Below are 24113 nucleotides of genomic sequence, written 5' to 3' on the forward strand. Positions count from 1 at the left end.
TTACCTTCAATATTGAATATTGTTCTCACTGAGCTGCTCGCAAAAAATAGAAATTAAACAGATACATGTACAATGCTATTTCTATGCATGTCATGTAAATTCCTTTTACAAATAACATTGCGACCATGTATTTTGGATTATCAACTTAAGTCAGAAACAACAATACAATTCAAATCAATCTTTAAAGATGCAGCAAACGTATCAATAACAACTCAATGGGTTAAATTCAATGAGTTAATCATAGTTCATATGTCACATAGGCCAAAATACAATATATTACAATATAGCCAAATCCATCTGCCTCACTAGCCTACATGCATGTAGATAAAAATTCAACTTGATGTAAAAAAAATAGCAAAAGGTCTAATTTACATACAAATACAGCAAGCTACCACATACCACTGAAGCGGTAAATACAGCGAGAATCAAAGCAAAACAACAAAAGTATTTCTCATAATTATTCAGCTAACTTTAGTACGAAGTAACATGTGGACTATTTACAATACATATTTTTCATAGACTTCCAATTCTTGAATTTAACACATTTTAGGCATTCATGGCTTGGTCTATGTGACCATACCAATTTATAGACTTAGAATTACATGTACAAACTGTCAGAGTGACAGATGAATCCTCATAAAATATACAACATGATAATCTTCCACAAAATATCAATCAAAGTGCCATTTAAATTCATGGCTGGAGAATTACCGGAGCATCATTATAGCAATCATAATACTACAATGTTCTAGAAAGTATTTAGCGTATAAACTCATTCAAAAATCCTATGGCTATATACAAGTAATGTTTAATGCTTGATCAGATGCAGATTGTATTGATTGTCACAATAGGAAGATAAATATAAAGGCAAAGATATTCATTATTTGCATATAAACGGTATGAAATGTTCATTATGACAACATCAACAACAACAAAATCCATAACAAATCTATGTAACATTTATATATATATAAAATATCGGGCATTTTATGTTAAGTCATGAAGTAAGATGCAACATGATTGTTACATTGTCTACACAATATGAGATGGCAAATAATTCAACACCATCGTTGATAATAGCCATAAATGGTGTGACTATTTGAAAATATCTAATTATTAAATATCAAAATGCATGGATATCAATAGATGAAAACCTAGCTAAATAAGCAATTATCATCTTTAAACCAGTTAGACGTGGTATCAACAACAAAGAAGGAAATGATACTATTATTGTCTTTTGCAATAACGGAATGAATCAATTTAATCAAAAACATAGTACAACATACATTGAGTTAGACAATATTGGCTGTCTAGCATGTCCAGTGGAATATGAACTAAGACTGGAATGTTTTTTTTCCATTCAAAGAACTATGACACGTTGACAGTATTTCTTCTCCAGTGAAGTAAGAAATTTAGAAATATTCGGGAAAAAACTTTTCCATTCAAATTTTGCGACCACGTGGATAATGCGAACCCTGATGAAGCAGTCGAATAACATTTCATGATTTGGAAAGCAATAAGTAAATGGTGGTGATTTTTTTTTTATTGATTGCTAAGATAGGAGGACTGCTTGTAAGAAAGCAACAAGAGGACCGTGGAAAAGACAGATCAAGATGAAGCAGTTGCAATTACCATTTCAGGATCTGGGAAGCAAAAAGGATTGAACATTTCCAAGAATTAGTCGGGCGAGGTCCATCATTTCCACACCCCGTGACTTCTCTCTAAAGACTTCGTGAGGAATCTGTGAAGAGGCACATCTGTCTGGGTAACGAGCCCGTTGATCATTTACAAGAGAACTGAGCTTGTTCACATTCTGTAGAAAATCAACCGATTTTATTTTGCCTTCAACTTGAAAGGCTAGAGAGGAAATGTAATGAGTGTGGTCATGTTGTCCATCAATGGCTAGTTTAGCTGCTTTGAGTGCCTTTTCTACACTCTGATGACACTTGTAAGCAACCCATTCTAATGACGGCTCGTCATCGTGTGGGTTAAGATCATGTCGGGCAGCACGAAGATCTTCTTGTCCTTGCCGAAACCAACGGCGTGCATTGCGGATATCTGGTGTTCTTGAAGCAGAAGTGAAGAAATCCTCAAAAGAACTGTAGTCGCTTCCACAATTCCAGAAACCAGATCCAAAGCTCCCTCGTCCTCTGAAACCACCTCTTCCCCAAAATCCTCCGAAGTGAGTATACCTCCGACGGTCTTCCCTTGCTCTCTTTTCAGTTGATCTGAAGAGGTCTTCATAAAATGAACTTGTTCTTGAAATACCTTTTTCTAATCGCTGCAATTCACTTTGGAGGTATTTAAACGCTTCATGAAATAGTTCCTGCGGACCTTCTGGATGTTTGTCTGGATGCCATTTCAACAACATTCGCCGAATAGCCTTCCTTCTATGTTCCTCTGGAAGCTTCCAGATCTCCTCCAATTCGATTGTCACTTGTCGCTTCGCTTGTTCCACGTCAGTTGGAAAAGATGATTCTCGATTCCCAGTGAGAGATGGTCCTGCATCATCCGAGTGAACTTTTTCAGATAGAACAAGCTCCATACCTGATGTGGACTTAGGTATGTGTATCTTATGCGTGTCCAACACATTTGCTTCTATTGGTTTGTCCTTTCCAATATTGATAAGATAGACAGAATTGAGTGATTCGTTGGATATCCTCTTGACAACTATTGCATATATGTAGTATTCGCCATCTTCATCAGTTTGTGCATACGCTATGAAATCATCAACACTGTAAGACGTCCAGGGGTCTTGCTCTATGAGATGATACAAATGTTCTGGAATGGTAGTTCCAGGATCAGGTAGCTTGAAACTTGTATCATCTTCCATGCTCTCTGCAGCAATGTTGAACTTAGCAAGTACTTTGTGTAAGGTAGAAGGTGATTTCTGGGATAATAGGGCAGATAAGTAGGTTTTATCTTCAAACACGTTTCCCAGGACTTGATTGACATGAATCGCAACACTTAAGAGTGTTTCCATTATATTTTCTCCTTCACTGTGTTGTACAAACAGCTCACCGTCACTGTTAATGGACATGATGAAGGAAGGTACTTCCGTTTCACTGCCTTCTATGTATTCACCATTGATTTGTAGAATCGAGTGTAATTGCTGCATGCATGTTATCTTCAGGCCACTCAACAAGTTTCTAAGGCGTGTCTTGGTTTCCTCATCAACTGTTTGTCCCTTGTGCTTCATGATGATACAAACTGCCTGCAAAAATTCCTTCGATTGCAGGATCTGAAGTCTTCTTGCAAATTCACAAGGTTCCTGTCCAGTTAGAAGACACCTTTGCGACCCATTCCCCGTCTTGCTAAGTATTTCTTTCACCTTCGTGCTTACTGATGTCGGTTTCATCGTCTCTGGAAGCCTATCTATAGCTTCTTGTGCAATGCGTTCCTGACCTTGAAAGAACTTGATGAGGGGAAGCTTAGATTTACGAAGTCGGCGTAAATAGTGGTCAACATCGTTAAGTAGTAGCTGATCTGATCGTTCCAAGTTTTGATGACATGATGGAAGGTAGAGGACTTGTCCAGAATGAAATAAAGCTGCTACCTGCCTTTCATCTGTCTTCCTAAGCTCTTCATACAGTCCGGATGTTGCCTTCTCTACCATGCTTACTACATTTGGGTTTCCCCATGCATTCTCCCCTCTTTCATAGATACTTCTGAGAACGGAAGCATATTGTCGAATGGAGGCTTTGCCTGTTCCACCAAGCAACTGAAATAACTTGAAGAAAGGAACCCACTTGTCAGGCAACTGGTAAAGAAAAGGCTCGAAATTCCCTTCCAAAGTACGAGAGATCTGCTCTGCTTTCACCAAGCGATGTTCATCCTCGAGCTCTAGAAAGACAATTGGAACATTCGGCAATTTCGCTCTAATGATACAGCATCTTTCACATGGATCTTCCTTAGAGCAGCTTTTCCCTGTACACTTGGAAGAAAGGAAGGTCATTATTTCATGTAGCACCCTGGATAGAGCTTCTGAGAAGGATAGCTTTTTGGTGTTATTCTGTTGGAGTTTGTTGCATATATTCTGCAGATGTTGGATAACAATGTTTAGTGCAGGCTCTTTTGCCGTGCCCAGCTGATCATTAAGTTGGGTTTTACAAGACCAGCATTGCCTGTTGGCGGCATATTTTGGCAAGATGCTGTTAGTAGACCATATCAGTTTCGTGTGTTGAGAGGATAATGAGCTAGAATACCTAATGAGTGTTCCATCCTTGATGAAAGGTGAGTGAATGGATTCTAATTGTTGGTCAATCCTGTCAGTAACAAGAAAGTCAATCACACTGGCTTTCTGGCAAAAGGAATAGCTTTTGTGAAGGTTACAGTTCTCGACCAATTCTGACACGAGTGCAGTGGACTTGATTTTCATATCTTTGGCATCGGGGTATGATTCCCGCACCCGATGGGCAAACAAAAGGAACAAGTCTGCAGTAACGGTGGTTTGTAGTCCTATTTCACGAAGGAATGCAAGCCCCAATGGCTTTATGATATGTTTTGAAGGAAATTTGCCCTTTAACATCAAGTAGAATACCTCGACTTCTGGGTCGTACAGGTCACTGGCCTTCAGCACGTTTCCAGACGTACCATTTATGAAACGCAGGTCTCTCAATCCTAACCTCCGAATCGCTGCTTCCCTAATATCCGTATAATTCTGTCTTTGAGGAATGGGTAGAGAATGAAGCAGCTGATTGATTCGTAAGAGATGTTTAAGACGACTCTCCTCGCTGAGCTGACCGAAGGCCGGCAAAATGTACTTCATGTACACATCAAACTCCGTTGTATTAGTAAGCTTTAGCTTCTTGTATAATGGTTCAAGTGACTGATTGTCCTGCAGAAATATAGCACCAGACCCATCAATCCATTTATCTTGTTCCTTTTCAGGAATCTTACTTGGGAGAACAAGGACTGTGTCAAATTCCCTGATACGGACAAAGTCGCCTCCAATGGTCTTGAAGCAAGGAAGGTGCTTCACTCTTATAAGATCAGCTGTGTCATCACAATAGCAAAATGATCTAAGGATTTCTGAATGTTGTTCTTCTTTCAGAATTTGGAATCTTGTAGGGTCTCTATCTACCCAGTACATCAAAGCATCTAGGACCCTTGCACTATTCCCCATGTGCTCATGAAGGACAAGATGGTGTATCAGTCTACGATTGTCTTCATCTAGAACAGACTTTTCAATCTTGTAGACATTAAGTGATTCAAGTGCTGAATATATTGGCCAATAACCCTTTGTCGACTGGCTTGGCTGATCTATAACCGTTGAAGATAAGCTAATAGGAGCTACCTGCTTGACAACATGATGGGGATTACTTCTGCTATCCTTTGGCTTGATTTCTGTGACTGGCAATATTGCCCAACTTTTAAGTTCAACTTTTAGTTTGTTAGCGAAGACATTGAAGTGTACATCATTTTTACTCAACGATTCAAGTAGAATCCATAACCTACAAAACCATTCTGATGGATGGCAGGTGCGAGGAGTTAGCATTTTATTCGCTGTGTACTTGAGAAACGGAAAGCAACCATCAAGAAGCTTGGATACCGCTCTCACATCAATCTTACAAAACACATCAGCTTTTTGTGACAACCTTTGTAAGAAATCAATGTGTACGAACCTATGACTCTGAGGCCTGAAAAGATCACAGAATTCTGTTGCAAATACTTGATCGTCACGTGAGAACTTCCGTAATGTTCCATCCATGGTTAAGAGCAACGGCAGACCATGGAGACTTTCTTTAAAGTTAGGTTCTTTACTCCTCTCGCAGTAGTTGATAAGTCCATTCAATCTTTCTTTGTTGTGGATCCTCGACTTTGAAATTGCTATTGGTAACTGCTTCTGAAGGGAATTGTCTCCACAAAGGAAAGATATCACATGGGAAGGTGTAACTTCACGAACTTCATAGTCTGCTTCTCGCCCACTTTCGATTGCCTTTTGATTAAGATGTTTGCATACGTCACGCAAATTGTGCATTATCTCTATTGGAGATTCTATTAACGGGAATGTCACTTCAATCAGGGTCTCTTTCAGCTCTTTGATGCTTTCTTGAATCTCAGACCTCTTGGGATAGCCGTACATGCTACCTGAGCAGTGGCCAGTCACGTGATTTGACAGTGTGTTGAAATATCCAAGATCTGACGCATTCGGAGACGAGATGGGCGTTTTCCAACTCAAGAAAAGGTCATTTCTGCCATCATCCTTTCGATAGAGTGAAGGAAACAGCAGTAAGGCTTCCACAACAACAATTTCAAACATAGCATCTTGAAGTTTTCTCCAGTACGATCCCTTTCCGGTGTCAGGAAAGTAGCTATGGTACTTGTGAAGGAGATTTAAGGTCTGAAACTTGTTTTTACTTGCCAGTGATCCTGACAAGTCATATTTCTCTATGAAAAACTTCTGAATCCATGACAACAACTTTACGTAAGCAGGTGCAATAACTTTCTGAGTAATGTAAAGGTTCCACTCTGTTTGCTGATCTGTCTTGCTACCTTCCCACAAGTGTCTTCTGCTTTCATGGTCCAAGGCAAAGTATCCATGCACATGAACCGGAAGTCCCGTCTGAATAGGGAGTGGTAGAAAGCAAAAAGCCTTACCATCGATTTCCCCTCTTCTTTTACCATTATTTTCCCTTCTTCTGTCAGGTAGACGAGCAGCAATAGCTCCAACTGGAAGTAACCTATGTTTTTTCATTGCGTGTTGTTCATCAGCATCTGAATAACTCGCTTGCTGGCATATCACCCAATCCTCTTCTCTTTGTACCCCTTTCAATTTCATCTGGTAGATGACGTCAACTTGTTCTGATTCCAAGGTTCCATCATCTTGTTTAGTCAAGGCAATATCCTGAACTTTCTGTAGAAAATCCATTTTCTTCTCACCTTCACTTCGAGTCATTTCTGCACTGACAATGTGAGTAGATCCAATAACTCCTGAACTTGTTACCTCTGAGATGCTGATTTTAGTTACGTTTTTCAGAAACAAAAGACATTCAAATGCCGCATTCTCGAAGTCCCTAAGTAGCTTCCGAATACGTTCACCTTGCCAGACATTGGGGCTTAGGGTTGAAGCTTCTTGTCGCAATGGAAAACGAAAAATGGTGAAGTCCTCTTCTCCACCTGTGAGTATGTCTTCCATATAGCACTGAAAGTTATGTGGGTAAGAACGACGCACACTGCTATTAACTTTGATCTGACGACCTGGTCGTGTTGGGTTTGCTCCTGGAACATACTTCAGAAGAGGGTCAAACATACACCATCGATCACCTTTGGAGATGAAACTAGGACAATCTGTAAGTTGATATACTGCATTGAATCCTACTCCATAACGCCCAATCTTTCCCATATGGTCAGCTTTACTTCCTTCTCCAAGATTCTGTATCCCGCGAATGTCATCGTCGGTGAAAGACTGATTGTTGAAGACACAAAGAGCAGGACCCTGCAAGGCTTTCATGCCATCTCCTAGAAGCTTGTGTCCCTTGTGTTTCCGAGGATCGTACACAAAGTGGATTTCAGTAGCTCCAGCATCGTCAGCATTTTGAAGAAGTTCTTTCAGTATTGTTTCATCGGATGGGTAAGAGTCGAGAATACGTTTGATGCGGGTTGTAAGTTTCTCATGTTGGCCGAATTCGTCTCCTGGGAAATCCATATCAAATGCCTGAAGCATCTGTTGTCGAATATCCTTCACCTTCAGCTTTCTCGCGACCATGAAACTGATTTTTGTATGACACCTATGAAGTTCAATTTCATCATTTTCAAACCAATCCACATCTCTGTAACACAGATTTGATACAGGCCTCATGCAGTTCTGTTCATCTGGGAGAAATGTATCTGCATGTTCTTCTTCTCCGTGGGGTAAACCTGAAAGTCGTTGTGCAGCTAAGATAGCCACCTCCGTGTCATCATTACTTAATGGTTGCCCATTACTCTTCATGTACAGTAAATGAAGAACACCTTCATAGTCTCTGGCATCAAACTCATTCTTCAATCCTGCCTGTTTTAGAAGACTTGGATATCGTTTAAGGAAACGAGAAGCTTCGAATAGATACGGCGGAAGGCTGTTTTTATCGGCAATCACAGAAATTTCAACAAACCTGCTATCTACAAGGAAGAATGGTTGATTCTGCAGATCATTGGAAATTCCATCAACAACACTTTCTCTACATGTAATTTCAACACGCTCATAGATGTCTTTGCATATCATTTCCAAGTCACGATTAGAAATGGATTTACTATTCATTTCATAATGACTCCGAATGTTCGAAAACTGCCGGATTACATCTTCAGTAGAGGGATATTTGTCTCTGATACCAAGAAAGTCCTCAACGTTCCAGGGAAGTTTCCAATCTTTTGATTCGTGCACAACATTGTACATACTGCTCACAATATTTCTCTTAGAATGAGAATAGATATCATTAGCAGATGCATAAGGGCAGGTGTTATTGGTTTCCATCCATGGAAGAGCAGGGTCTTGGTTTCTCTCACATAAGATAGGTAAGAATGGAATTTTCACAAGGTGTTCTTTGAAATGTCTGTCCCAAGTCCAATGACCCCTTCCCAACGTCTCCGACAGATACTTCAGTAGAGCATGGGATCTACTTTGAGCCCCCTCCTTGTTGACTGAATGAAGAATGTCAACTGATCTGCATCTCTCAAGGAAAACATCCTCATGAATATAATCCTTTATCATTCCTAACTGAGTGAGTGATGTTAGTGTCTTGGTGTCATTGAACATGTTTCCTAGGGGAAACACCTTATCAGACTCAGAATACAGCGGCGCAACTTTACCACTCGGGTGTACTAGATCACAAGGTTTCCTAAGGTCAGGTCCCCCTACTACTGGTATGCATTTCACATCTTTCAACTTCTGTTTCAATGTGTCTTCACGTTTGTTCAGTGCAAACAGAACCAGCTGATTTCTCATGTCACTCTGCACCTGACTGATTCGTGGGAGAAAGGCTTCTGCGAAGAACCTATTGAAATCATAGGTACTTTTCAGAACACTGTCAAGAAGATCTACTCTCTCTAGTGCTCTCCATGTTTTATCAGTAAGTGACATCACTTGCTTTGATGGAAGGTAGTCGTTTAGAACTTTTCTCACAATATCCCTCATTGATGTCTCCTTTTGGACTTCTTGACCGAGGAAAACGACTTGTGAGAACTGATGCATTTCGTTATCGATCCAGAACATTGATGGTTCTTGACCTTCAAAGCCATTTACCATTGCCTTGTAGAAAGCATTAAACAATGCTGAACATTCAGAATTCTTCGGAACATCATCGGTGTCTGGCCATAGCTGGTCAGGGGAAATATCTGGACCATAAACCTCCTTTACACGCTGAATAAACACAATGTCAGACATGAGTGCAATGTAAGCCCGGCATATCACATCAACGAGAAGCAGGTGATTCCACTTCTCAGATATCAGCCTTCCATTGGGAACTGGCATGTGAAGACTCCTCCGATCCTCTTTGACAGCGAAGGCACCATTGATATGCACTGGAAACATGCTTGTTATTGAGAGAGGGAGAAAGCAATATATCTTTTTCTCAAATGCAGACATTGATGGTTTGTGGAAGGGAAACGCAACCGCACCTTCAGGAGATAATCCACAATCTTTCCCATCTGGAGATCTCGCAAGAGCAGAAGCTTGATCAGAGGTCTTGCAGGTAACTTTGACATTTTCCAGGTATCTACCACCTTCTGGTTCATAAGCCATCACTTCACTTCCCTTTGAAGTCATTGTAAATTTGAAGGATTCTGTTGAAATTTCAATGTTGTCATTATTCATCCTATTTGACTGCTCGGTCTTCTGAATGGCAAATAACTCTTCAGCCATGGAAGGATCGCTACATTTCTCATCAAGAAAAAACAGAGCAACCCTCTTGACATTTTTGGTAAACACCAAGAGGTTGTGAGATGATTCCCACATTTTTTTCATCAAGTTGATCAGTTTCGCCCCATTGTAGCTCTCCTTGCATATCTGACTTTTCTGCGCAGCTTCTTGTGAACGAAGAGGCAGTCTAAAGAGCGTTCCACTGTAGTTGAATGGTTCATTCTTTCCACTGAAATCAATGCCAAACACTCCATGGAATGGCTTGAACTGATCGGGAAATCTCCGGAGTGCTTTGCTATTACTCAATCTGAGACGGACACCAGGTTGGTTCTTGTTTGGGAGAACGTTGCCAAGGTGTGTAGTATGAGGGTCGAAAAACTGCATGTAATCTCTGCTAACAAAACTGGGAACATCAGTAATGCGGTAAACAGAGTTGAAGCCAGTCCCAAATTTTCCAATCTTTTGGGCATCCTTTTCCTTGGTACGCCCGCCAAGACGGAGAATGTTTTCAAAGTCTTGGTCTGTGAACACTGCATCGTTGTATACCCAGAGTGCTGGTCCTTGACAAGAAATCATTTCAGGATTGAACAGCTTTTGGTTTGCATCTTCATTTTTCCTCATGTCAATAAGAAAATGAACTACTTCAGCACCAGCGTCTTCTGCATTCTGTATCATCTCACTAACAATAGCAGTATCGACATAGTTGTTCTTTAGGATATTATACAAGCGCATAGTCAGGTGTTCGTGCTGGCCAGCTTCTGTGAAACCATCCAATTCCTCTGAGTCAAGAAGAAGTTGACTGACAGGTCGTACTCGTAGGAATGTAATCAGCTCCATTGGGATATCTGAATGAATCAACGTAAAGTTTTCATCATCATCCATCTCCTCATTTTCAGTGCTTTGTCTCAACCATTCCCTGTCTACATATGCACTATCTTCAACGGGGATAAGATGGCATTCCCCTCTTTTAGATGGTATGAGTAATTGCAGCCTCGCATCTTCCGTGAGCTCAGCAGAAGCATGTAAATGATGAAGAATCTGAAGTACAAGTTGGCGCTGTCTTTGTTGGAAACTTTTACTAACTCCAGTGGAGTTACATTCCCTCTTGATGTCATGTAGAATTTCAACCAGAGCTTCGGCGTTTGTGTCCATGTTTCTCTTCACTCCAAGTCTTTCAAACAAGTCTTTAAACATACAGGCTGATTTGGGAATTGATGCCATGTAAGGGGCTAGATCAAATGGCAGACCACCTGTACACATCTTGCTTGGTTCAGAAAAGCCACTTCCATTCCACACACAACACTTCACTCGATCTAAGATCAAGTTCCTGACATGTGAATCATGTTCCAATTCCAATTCTTTATTAAAAAATCCATAGATCGCCTTGAGCATAGGTATTATGTCGCTAACATCTCGTCCTGTTCTCTCTCTAGCATACTCAACACAATGCTCTAATTGTGTTATGACATCCTCGATCACTGGCTTTTGGGATGTTATTCCAAGCTCGCTAAAAACTTTGGAAAAGAGATCTTGTTCGGAAACAAATGATTTAGAAGCTCCAGACGATAGCGCAGCTTGCTTTGATTCGATCAGAATCTCTTGAGGAGTTGCCAGTCGAGACGAGGTTTTGCCATGCCATTCAATATCTTGTGGGTAATGTTCTGGTGGAGACTGTCTGCATGGGATACATTGTTTGCTCATGACGACTTCTCTTATAGTCTTTCCATTTTGAAGAATACCATTCAAATGAAAAGGATTATTTTCGAGGAGACTGAGTAGAGCTCTAGCCATTTCAAGAGACTGCAATTTCTCGATGCGATCAACGCAGGAAACTATCTCGACAGGTGTAACTTTGCTCTGTCCTCGCATACCAAGGCTCTCGAGAACGGTAATCATATTGACTGAATTGAATGGAGCACATGGAAATACTCCATTAAACTCAAACAACTTCCAGAGTATGGAGTCAGTGTAATTCATTAAGTCACATGGTGGCTTCAATTCAGCTTCTCCCAAGACTGGAATGCATTTCACATCTCGAAGTTTCTGGTTCAGGTTGCTTTCTGTTCTGAGCGCAAAGAAAATCAGATGATCTCTCAGACCGTTTGGCACTTGATCCACATGTGGCAAGAATGCTTCTTCAAAAAATCTGTTCAGACTGTACGTTCTAGTCTCTACTACACCACATACTCCTACCCTCTTAAGTGATCTCCACGTTTTCCCTGATAGCTCTATGACTTCAACCATTGGGCCACATTGCTCCTTCACATATGTCGTCAAAATTGTTATACAGTCATCCCTGATTTCTTCTTCCCTCTGCAGGTCTTCTCCAAGAAATCTGACATTGTGAAACTGATAAGATTCACCGTTTTTCCAGAAGGCTGCTGGTTCAATGCCATCTAACCCACAAACAAGTGCTTTGTAAAATGCATTAAACAGCCGAGAACACTCTGATGTCTCATGCACTTTCTCAACATCAGGCCAGAACAACTCTGGGGAAACATCTCCAAACGACTTCTTGATTTGTTGAATGAACTCTTTGTCTGATAGAAGTGAGACATACGCTCGACAGATCATGTCAGAGAGCAATATATCATTCCATCTTTCAGAAATGGTCATCCCATGAGGTGTTGGAGACTGTAAACTCCTTCGATCTTCATTAATGGCAAAACTACCATTTATGTGCATTGGGAGTAAGCTAGGAACCGACAAAGGTAGACCGCAATAGATTTCTCCCTCGATTTTGGGCAGATTTGTTATGTTCAGCGGAAGAGCAACAGCTGCTCCAGGAGATAGTCCATGTAACCTTCCTTCTTGAGACTGTGAAAGAGCTAAGGCTTGTTCCGAGGTCTTGCATACCACTTTCAAGGTATCAAAAGAACTTGTCCCTTTGTGGAAGGTAATACCTTTGATGGGTGGCAATATTTCGGCTCCCTTCGAGGTCAATCTTGAACTGAATGACTCGGTTGACATTATGGTATTATCATCTTCTGTCCTCATCGGCGATATACTCTTCTGGATGGTGAGTAGCTCTTCAGCTTGGGTAGGATGGGAAGCATTCTCGGAGAGGTAGAACAGAGAAACCTTCTTCACATTTTTGGTGAACACCAAGAGGTTGTGAGATGTTTCACACATTTGTTTCATCAGGTTAACAAGTTTCTCTCCATCATAACACTCCTTGCATATTTGACTTTTCTGAGCAGCTTCTTGTGAACGGAGGGGCAGCCTGAACAATGTTCCTTGGTAATTGAATGGTTCATTTCCTCCTTTGAAAGTAAGGTCAAATACCCCATCGAATGGTTTGAACTGATCTGGAAATCTCCGGAGTGCTTTGGTGTTATTCAATCTCAGTCGCACACCAGGTTGACTCTTGTTTGGGAGAACATTTCCAAGGTGTGTAGTATGAGGATCGAAAAACTGCACAAAGTCCCTACTAACAAAACTAGGAACATCAGTTACGTGGTACACAGAGTTGAAGCCAGTCCCAAACTTTCCAATCTTTTCAGTATCCCTTTCCTTAGTACGCCCACCAAGATGGAGAATATTCTCTAGGTCTTGATCTGAAAATACTGAATCATTGTATACCCACAGTGCTGGTCCTTGACAAGGCTTCATTCCGGGATCAAACAATTTTTTGTGTGCATTCTCATTTGTTCTCATATCAATGAGAAAGCGAACTTCTTGAGCTCCCGCATCCTCCGCATTCTGAATCATCTCATTAGCTATTGAAGTGTTGGTGTAGTTGTTCTTAAGGATATTGCATAAACGGATAGTCAGTGGTTCATGCTGCCCAGCTTGTGTGAAACCATGCAATTCTTCTGAATCTAGAAGAAGTCGACTGACAGGACGTATATCGAGAAATATTGCAAGGTTCATAGAAATATTTGAATGGACCAAAGTGAAATCTTCATCATCATCTAAATCCTCTGTGTCAGTGCTTTGTCTTAACCAGTCTCTGTCCACATATGCACCTTTCTCAACAGGAATAAGATGGCATTTCCCTCTTTGCGATGGAACAAGTAGTCGCGACCTCGCATCTTCTGAGAGATCTCCAACAGCTTGTAAATGGTTCAGGATTTGTAATACAAGTTGGAGTTGTCCCTGTTGAAAGACCTCATCGATTTCATTATCTTCACATCTTTCCTTGATTTCGTACAAGATGTCAACCAGGGCACACGAATTTGCCATCATGTCTGTTTGAACTCCTAGCACTTGAAATAACTCTCCAAATGCAGATGTGGCTTTCGGAATAGAAACCATGTAAGGGTACAAATCGAAAGGAAGTTTTCCTGTACACATTCTGCTTGGCTCTGAAAAGCCATTTCCATTCCAGATACATGACTTGACTTGATTCAGGATAACATCCTTAATGTTAACGTCCTGGTGCATTTCTTGCATGAAAAACGAATAAATCTCTTTCAGCATCGGTACAATATCAGAAGCATCTTCCCCAGTTCTGTCTTCTGTGTGATTAACACAATACTCTAACTGTTTTACAACTTCTGCTAGAAGAGGAGATGGGGCATTTATTCCAAGCTTAGAAAAGACAGCAGAGAAGCGACTCCAATCCTCATGAGCAGAAAAGCGTTTAGAAGCTCCACATATTAGGACTACTGACTTCCCCTCCCTAAGGATTTCAGTGGGGGTCGACAATCTTGAAGTAGAATTACCATACCATTTAATAGCTGAAGGATAGTATTCTGGAGGCGACTGTCTGCAAGGAATGCATTCTTTTCGTTTCATATGATCAATGACAGAAGTGCTGAGAAGATCCGGGTTATAGCTAAGGAGTTCTAGTAGCAAGTGAGACTTGTCAGGGCTCTGTGATTCCTCAATCATGTCAACACATGCAATCAACTCGGATGAAGAGACCCCACTCTGCCCACGCATGCCAAGCTGACTGAAAGCCTCTACAATCTGAGGTGAATCAAATGGATCCACTGGAAATACTCCTTGGGATTCAAACAGTTTGTAGATCAATGGGTCTCGTGGATCAAGTAGCTCTGAAGGACTAACCAACGATGCATTCTTATTGGGGATGAATTTCATTTCACGGAGAATACCCACTATTGATTTGCAGTTTATCTTGACATCTTCCCATCGTTCCATAATCCATTGCAAAGCTACTTGTCTTTCATGTTGTGTGTAAAGGTGCCCTTTACAAATTTCTTCCAAAACATTCACTATGACTTGATACTTTGAAAGTGGACAAGCTTCTAACTTTTGTAGTAAACATTGGTTTGATTTTGCCCTTCCATCAATCAATAGCCCTGTCAACTTCAATGGGTTAGGAATATCTACCTGATTGCATTCAATATATCCCAAGGATTCTTCTACACTAAATGAATGTTTGTTTGACTGGCCAGTTCCATCTACTCTCTTAAACAATGGAAGGTGCTTCAGAAGTTCCTTCCCATTATCACCAAGCTTCGCTTGTGCAAGATATTCTACAAGGGGATCTCTATAACTGGCAGAGAATGAACGGAGCTTTGGGATCAGTAACTTCTCATCAGAAAGCAAAAGACATTGAACTACCCCATCAGGTGTTGGCATCTTGATATATCCATCCAGAATGACAGCTGGATGGCGGAGAATATAACCAGGACAATCTGTGACTCTCATTCCAATATCATGCAGAATGTTTTCAACATTATCTGTCAATCCGACTTTGCCATCAGCCGTACTGTAGCATCTCTGGATAACCCTTGACTTGGAATAAAGTGGAAGAAGTCTCCTGGAGTCACTATCATCTGCAAACAATGGTAATAGATGGATACCATTAAAGAGTTGTAACTCACTTGGACTTTCCCTGTAAAGCATCGACCAGACTTCTTCAAGCCAAGTATTGAGGGTAGGCTCTTGGGGTTCATGTACCCAGATTCCTTGATCATCTATCCAAGATCTCTCCAGAGTCTTCAAGAGCTCTGCTACCATGTCGATGGTTAAAGTTTCCAGCTGGTAATGTCCACCTACACAAGAAGAAAAGGGCAGAAGAAAAAAAAATCCAGGAATACATTTCAGCTTTAATTCACTATGAAAATAGGGTCATTTTTTTATATTCCAATATGAATCATTCGACACTTTTTAATACTTGATTTAAATGGTAGATAACAAACTCTTCCATTATCTACTTTCTATTATTCCGTTTGACAATATACGTATGTTTTGAAGAAAAAAAAACAATCATGACATGGCAAGCTTATTTTATCTAACATGTCAACAATCAGTGCTTTATCTCTAGTGATACATTTTCAATTAAAACAAATCATGTTACAGCTTCAAAGAATAATTTTAAGTAACCATACAGAGAACCACTAATAGGTTATGACACAAACATACTCATATTTGATAGGAGTTGGTGGAGTGGAAGTTCCTTTTGTATCGTTCTGATGAAATGATCACATCCACCTGGAACAAGATGTCGATGGAACTCAGGGGTTGGAATGTACACTCTTCTTTCACAAGAACTTGAGAACACATCAAAGCCTCCATTATCAAGGGGAAGAAGACATAACCCCTCCAAGTCTTGCATGGCACCCTCCTGCAAGATGAACTGCAGGATTAGAAGCTTCTCATCATTAGTCAACCTTTCCAAAATAGCTGGATCATCGTGGAGGCAACGGCAAAGGCTGGAGACAGAAACAGTGGATATCTGAAGATGGTAATACTTCCTGATGGCCTTTCTGCATACGCTTGGGACCCTTGCATGTGCTATGCCTTTGAAGTTGAAGCATTTGAGGATTGCCTGTTCTGTCTCTTCGTCTACTTGCAGCTCATTGAAGTGGACATCAGCAATGTTCTTCCATCCACTGTTATCGCTATGTATGATCGATTCACTGAACAGTGCATTGTAGAAGGGTTCCAAGAGAATACCCCAGTTGCCACGAACCTCTTCATAGTCTGGCCATGAACGATAGATGCAATCAGCAGTCAAGGTTTCCCTAGATTTCTGCACATCAATGGTAAATTTGATAGCATCAACGTAAACCATGGGAATCAGTTCTCTAACAAGAAGTTGGTTCCATTGTGCCGGAGTGTCTGTTTGGTCTGGTCCAATCCACTTTATCCCCCGGCGATCACTATTGATACCAAAGAATCCATGCACATGAACTGGTAACCCTGTGCGACTCTCTTCACCAGGTGGCAAGGGAAGAAAACAGAACACTCTGCCATCGTTGTTCTCTGCTTCATCTGCTACATTGCTTGTCTCTGAAGAACTCATGGGGATGGCAACAGCTACCCATGGCAGATGACCTTGCTTCCCAGCCAGGTCAGTAAGCGCTTGAGACATGCTGTCACCAGCGATGTGATGGCTAACAACCCAGTGCTCTCTCTTAGACTCATTCTGTGTTTCTGTAGTAAATGTTACACAATCAGTGAACTTTATAGACTCTCGGCACCCACTGGTATTAGAGATGTAGGATTGAAGTAATGAGGTAATGTCCGCTCCAGGAGGATGCGCTTCTTGATCATGTTCCCGTTGAACTCTTACAATCAGTGACAGGTCTTGGTAATCAGGGGATCTCTTCAACACCTCAATGTTATTCAAGGAGCGCAGAAACAGCATAGTCACATGAGCATCTGCTTGGAAGGCCTGTAACACCTCGTCTAGTGTGTCTTCTTGTTGATAGATTTTATCGCTCAATTCATTTGCCTCTTGACGCAGAGGAAACCGAAACAAAGTGCCATCAAAATATCCCGATGAAATCCCTCCCGTCACTCCAGGAAATACATCGTTGTAGGGTTGAAACTGGTCATGACACTTTGAAAAAATTTCCCTGTCTGATCTCAGAGAAAATCGGCATCCAGTCATGACTCGTCCTTTACTATCAAAGAAGTGTTCCTCCAATGGATCGATGAAAGCCAGTCCTTGGTCGCTCATGATGCTCGGTAAATCTGGAAAGGTTAAACAAAGGAGAATTAAAAGGTCAAAAACAAACATTTTCAACAATGTATCCACGAATTTAAGCCTGTTTTGGAACATGTTAAAGATGAAAGTAGTTGCAATGAACACTGATATAATGAGAAAGGCTGTAAAACCAAGAACAATTGTCTCCATAACTTCCTAGACCTAAGAGTTATATTAACCAAATTTTGTGAAATGATGAAATCTAAGCTGAAAAACAATCACATAGAAGATCATCAACACAGATTAAACATGTCTGTGACAATGTTATATCAACAAGACAGTTTGAAAAAAATGGCATGCTTATTTTCGTTATTTCTCAGCAATTACAAAATTTCTTCGAGATAGTTTTGGCATATATTTTTTATTCATAAATACAGACACTTGGGTTGTCATTTTATTGCATTTTGTACAAAATCATTTTGAAGTCGTTACCAAAATTGGCGTTTACCTTCATTAATTTCAACACAGCTTCATTAATGTTATACCTATGGATATTTTTGTTTTTAAATCAAGTCATTACCCATTTCATTATATAGTTCTTACCTGTTATGTGGTATACAGAATTGAATCCAATGCCGAATCGTCCAACCTTCAAAGGATCTGTCTTCTTCCTGCTGCGGGCTGGTTGTTGAATCCCTTCCCAGTCAGCTTTCTTGAACTTGGCATTGTTGAAGGAATAGACAGCCGGTCCTTGGTAAGGTTGTAGGGAATCTTTGTAGAGCGTCTTGGTACCATGCTGCCTCATGTCATACAGGAATTTGACAGTATCCGCACCTGCATCCTCTGCGTTCTGAACGAGCTCCTGCATTGAAAAATAAGACAATGCCTTTGTTAACACGCAGAGCGCCGATATTTTGATGCTAAGATAAGAAGTGGGATGGCATTAGGACAACTTGCTCCCCAAGAAGAAAAAAAAACAAATGAGCAGATGAAGAGGAGCGAGAAGAACATCACCAGAAGACTGGCCCCTCCCCCATTTCCCCTATAATTCAACTGTAATTCAAATGATCACAGGTTGCGAAATAGGACTTACGACCCAGTTATCACTAAAACATGTAAAATATGGTCAAGGGCTTTATAAAAAATTTCATTCTTTTCAGCGCTGAGAATCTTCTCAGTGTCAATTTTCCTCTGCAAATTGTAAGGAAAATCGACTTTGTAATCTCTAAATCAAGAAAACGTATGAAATCATGCAGCCAAGCAAAATGTCCGTTCAAGAACTGAAGATAAAACAGACAATATTAAGCCTTTTTACTATATAAGAAATCTCATTTATGTTTAAATATTGGAATTTTCAAATAAAAAGAGAGAACGTATTTGTTGATTTACACAATTCAAATTTATTTATTTCACTTCCATCAAATAAAAACAAATTGTATACCATATATAAACATAAATATTTGTATCCGTTGCAAAAAAAATAATAATACATATGTTCTGAATAAAACAAAACACTTGGGCAACACATTGTAGGTTTCAAATATGTATACTATATTTTCAATAGAAATTAAATTAAGATGGAAATGGAATGACCCACTAAAAAGCAATGCTTGTACAATGTGGGCCCCTAAAAAAATAGATAACACCAAAAATAACAAAATATAAATACAGATAATCAAATGAGAAAAAAAAATAAATGAGAGGGAAATACTCACAAAATAAATACGAATTTATCAAAAATGTATAGTTGATAAAGGACAAAACAACCCGTCCAAATATATCCAACCTTCCCCACCCACCCCCCCCCCCACCCAAGAAAAAGAGAAGAAAAAAGGGGAGAATGCCCTGAGAAGATGGATGGGTGCTACTGTACGTAAATAGAACACATGCCATCGTGGACTCAAGCAAACTGGATTCAATGTGTATAAAAGGAGTAAAAATATATAAAATAACCTGGAAAGAATATAATGCACGACAAATGTGATTGATGCCGTAAACAAATAACCGGTAGGAAGGCGGATAAGCGGACAGGAGAGGAGAAAATAGAGGAGAGGATAGACACAATAATGTATGAGGTTCAATAATGAGCACATCTGAGAAGGACTTGTGTCAGATTTTTTTTTAATAAAAAAAGGATAATAATTATTTTATGTTTCAATTGTAGTCTTTAAAGTAATAATGATAACTTGACAGAGATGATGAATTAAACTTAATTTGGGAGTATATTATAAGGTTTTAATAGAGATAATTTGAATTTAGTCTTAAAAGAGTTCAAAGATTTTGCATTTGTTATATCATTATGAAGTGAGTTCCATAACTTCGGTCCATCATATATAAATGTGTTCTGAGCCAGCAAAGTTCTTAAAAGTGGTAAATGAAATTCACCCAATCGCCTTGTTAGTAGTTGTGAATGGATTGATTTTTTTGGAAACATTGAATTAAATACATTTTAGTCAGGCAGCATTTGTCATGATTTACCGGCTACTTCGAAAAATTGGCTAAGTCTGATTTTTCACTTTTATGTGATTGGTTACATCACAAGGAACAACTTTCAACTTGGTGACAAATTTCTAATGGTCATCTTGACCATGTTAGGGGTCAAAATAAGGTCAATAGGGGTCATTTTTTTAAATTGCCCCAATTCTGTCAAATGACACATCAAATTGTTTTTCTTATTATACTGAACAAAAAAGTGTACACAACCATATACTCTTGACCCCCTGTTAAAAAGTTATGACCGGAAATGTCAAAGGTCAACGAACTTTCGTTAAATGGCAAATTACACTGAAGGTGTTAAGAAAGGTCATTTTTTTCCGTGTTTTTATGCATGTGTAATTTTTTTTTATTTTCGACTTTGATAATTCCATCGTCAAAGGTCCTTATCCAGAAGATATAAAGGGTCAAGACAAGGTCAGGGAAAGGTCAAAAGGTCAACAAACTTTCACTGGAAGCCAAAATACACGTCTAATAGCGGTTAGAAGTTTAGAAGTCTTTTTTCGTGGGTTCTTTATTTTGAGTCTATATCTAAGAAGACATTTTATATATAAAGGGGTCAAATGTGCTTATTTAGGAAAAAATACATAAACAGAGATAGACGTCGAATGCATTCAGAGTGGTATTGCGAGAATACCTTGAAAAGACTTGACAAACCCTTATGCCCTTAAAATCTTATCATCTTCAAGATGTGATAAGTGCAACCAGGGAGTTTTTTTTATTTAGGAATTCAATTCAAGTTCAGTTCATTTTCAATTTACTCATATTTGATATGTAAAGAAGTATTTCCTTCATTTGCTTTGTCAGAATATCTTAATTACCAGAAATTATTGTAATGTATTGGGGTACAAGTATAATACTATTTTAAAAGAAAAAACACATCGATTGATCAGTGCTCCCAGCTCCTAAGAAAGATGCCTAACATTTCATTTGGATTATCTTGCAAATAAAATAATGAGGTTAGGATTGAGGATGATAAGTTGGGCTCCAATTGTTCCTCAATTAATTCTAATGTATGACGGTTATATTATTTCTGACAAAGAAGCAACATCGTGTAGGCATGATCATTGTAGTCATGGATGTCCATTATGCTGATGTGATATATTCTGACCATTACTCGATCTCTGGAGTCAAGAAGGACTACACATTTATGGTTCATGTGCTGTTCTAAGCTAATCATTGGGCCCTTTTGCATTTTGTAAAGTGAAAATTTATAAGGATTTCGTGCATACTTTTGGTCAATTATATTTATTTTTTGTAAAAATGCAAGTCTTCACAATTTCTGGGGGCAGCTCCCCCCTTCCCGCTGCGGTATGGCCGTGGTTTACTTCAATAAGATAATTATTCTTTCTAGTAACATCCAGGTAATTCAGCAAGTAGGAAAAAACAAGAACGACAAAAGAACAAAAACAGAATCTGCATCTGGTATTAAATTTAGTTCCACGTTGTATGCTCTGGAAAAACACACTTGATAAAAAATAGTACAAGCCGTGTTAATGTCAGCACACAATCAGGAATGTGTAGTCGTTGTCTCCAGAGATCGAGTAATGGTCAGAGCATATCACATCAGCATGATGGACACCAATGACTGACTACAATGAGCATGCATGAACGATGTTGCCTCTTTCTCAGAAATAAATAACAGTCACACATTAGAATTAATAGCAATTTGAGTCCAACTTATTATATCATCCTCATTCCTTACCCCATCTTATTCGTAAGTTAATCCAAAAAAAGATGTTAGGCATCTTTCTTAGGAGCTGGGAGCACTGATCACGCGATGTGTCTGTTAACATACATGTAGTGCACATAATTATATACCCCAATACATTACAATACTTTCTGTTGATTAAAATATTATATACAAAGCAAACGGACTAAATGTATCTTTACATATCAAAGACTAGTAAATTGAAAATGAATCGAACTTGAATTGAATTCCTAAATCAAGAAAATCAAGAAACTCGGAAAGAGCTGGTTGCATTTATAAGGACATCATGAAGATGATACGACTTTTAAGGGCATTAGGGTTTGTCAAGTGGTTTCAAAGTATTCCTGCAGTGCCATACCACACTGAATGTATTCGACGTCTATCTCTGTTTATCTATTTTTTCCTACATAAGCATATTTGATCCCTTTTTATATAAAATATCTTCTGAGAAAAAAAAAAGAACCGACGAAAAGTAAGATTTCTAAACTTCTAACCGCTATTAGACGTGTATTCTTGGCCTCCAATGAAAGTTTGTTGACCTTTTGACCTTTCCCTGACCTTGTCTTGACCCTTTATATCTTCTGGATAAGGACTTCTGACGATGGACTTATCAAAATCGAAAATAAAATAGTACACACATGCATAAAAACACGGAAAAAATGAGCTTTCTTAACACCTTCAGTGCAATTTGCCATTTAACGAAAGTTCGTTGACCTTTGACATTTCTGGTCATAACTTTTTAACAGGAGGTCAAGAGTATATGGTTGTGTACACTTTCTTGTTCAGTATAACAAGACAAACAATTTGATGTGTCATTTGAGAGAATTAGGGCAATTTAAAAAATTGACCCCCATTGACCTTATTTTGACCCCCAACATGGTCAAGATGACCATTAGAAATTTGTCACCAAGTTGGAAGTTGTTCCTTGTGATGTAACCAATCACATAAAAGTGAAAAATCAGACTTAGCCAATTTGTCGAAGTAAATGACATATGCTGCCTGACTATTTGGTAAGTTGTTTTTGTTATAGTTATTCATAAACTGACGTAGATTAAACAATGCAATGATTCACGTACTGTATCAATTCAATTCAAATAAACATTTATTTTCCTCCATTTTACAAAATTACTTCATTTTTGTTCACAAGAATTCACTTCAAATCAATTTCTATAAAGAATATAAATATAAACAACTTATGTGTACAGAGGAAGGCGTATGTCCCTAGAAGTACATGCTTGTAGCGGGATACGCCTATGGACAAATATATACAATACACAAAATACAATACAAAGATAAGAAGGACTAGGAAAGGAGAAAAGAAGTAGGAAAGAAAACGGGAAGAAAACGAGAGGGAGAAGTGAGCAGGAAGGCGGGCATGAGTTACCGAGTACCGAGCAAATAGTGCGTACAACAATGTATGATGGAAAGAGGGAGAGATAAAAAAATAATAATAAAATGAAATGATCAACAATAACTTTTAAATAAAAATCAATGAGTGAAGCTTATATGGGGAGCGTTTCATCAACATTTTTGTCTGACAAAGCTGTCAGACCTGACAACTTTTCTTCACTGCGAATAGCTGAGAAGCATTGGTTACTGTCAAATAGAATGGGACTTGTTAGATGAAACGTCTGACAAGTCCTTTCATGAAACGCTCCCAGCAAGGTCTATACAACTACACCGAAATTATTGAGTTGCTCACCTTCAATATTTGACCATCACTATATTCTCGTAAAATGCCCTTTAGATATTCTACTAACGGTGGAACAGATATCCCAAACTTGCCTGGGAGAAGAGAAAGAAACAGACAAAAAAGAATATGTGAACTTCTAGGATTTTAACACATTGTGTAACCTAGTGATCATGGTGATGATCATGTGAGTCAGAAAATAAAATGTCTCTTCCTTTTGAAGTTGTATTGTCTTAAGTATGAAGATTTAGTCCTTGACTTATTGATATGTCCTGATAGGGTGATTCCCACTGCTCATTTTGTACAAAATTCATACGGATCTTTTGCATCCATGGCTGACTATGAGACCATCTCCAGGTCGTAAAATCTCAGATGCACCAAGTTACAGGGTGAATAATGAAACAAAGTGTGAAAACAGTAACTTCCGCGCATGCAGAAAGACACCTAACCATCATTCCTCACATAGATACGCCCACACACCACACTCACCCCTACGCACCCATCCACCCACACATCATTAAAAGGTATTCTGTTTGTT

General features: G+C 39.3%; 1 protein-coding gene across 1 annotated transcript; it reads right to left on the reverse strand.

Moving 5' to 3' along the window:
* Positions 1-1429: 1429 nt before the first annotated feature.
* LOC121422966 (sacsin-like) lies at positions 1430-23664 on the reverse strand. The gene is made up of 4 exons (XM_041618216.1): positions 23588-23664; positions 18285-18543; positions 16172-17728; positions 1430-15801 (listed from the first exon to the last, which is right to left on the reverse strand). The coding sequence occupies exons 2-4, from the start codon at positions 18484-18486 to the stop codon at positions 1637-1639; spliced, it is 15924 nt and encodes a 5307-aa protein (XP_041474150.1). The 5' UTR covers positions 18487-18543; positions 23588-23664; the 3' UTR covers positions 1430-1636.
* Positions 23665-24113: the final 449 nt, after the last annotated feature.

Source organism: Lytechinus variegatus, chromosome 10 (assembly GCF_018143015.1).
Source record: "Lytechinus variegatus isolate NC3 chromosome 10, Lvar_3.0, whole genome shotgun sequence".
Taxonomy (NCBI): Eukaryota; Metazoa; Echinodermata; class Echinoidea; order Temnopleuroida; family Toxopneustidae; genus Lytechinus; species Lytechinus variegatus.

Bases quoted from the DNA above. Each gene is read 5' to 3' on its own strand.
- LOC121422966 (XM_041618216.1), bottom strand. From the start codon at position 18,486: ATGAGGCAGCATGGTACCAAGACGCTCTACAAAGATTCCCTACAACCT. The intron at 17,729-18,284 runs GTAAGAACTATA...TAACCTTTCCAG, and splicing joins TTCTGTATACCACATAACAG to ATTTACCGAGCATCATGAGC. The intron at 15,802-16,171 runs GTATGTTTGTGT...CTTCTTGTGTAG, and splicing joins CCAACTCCTATCAAATATGA to GTGGACATTACCAGCTGGAA.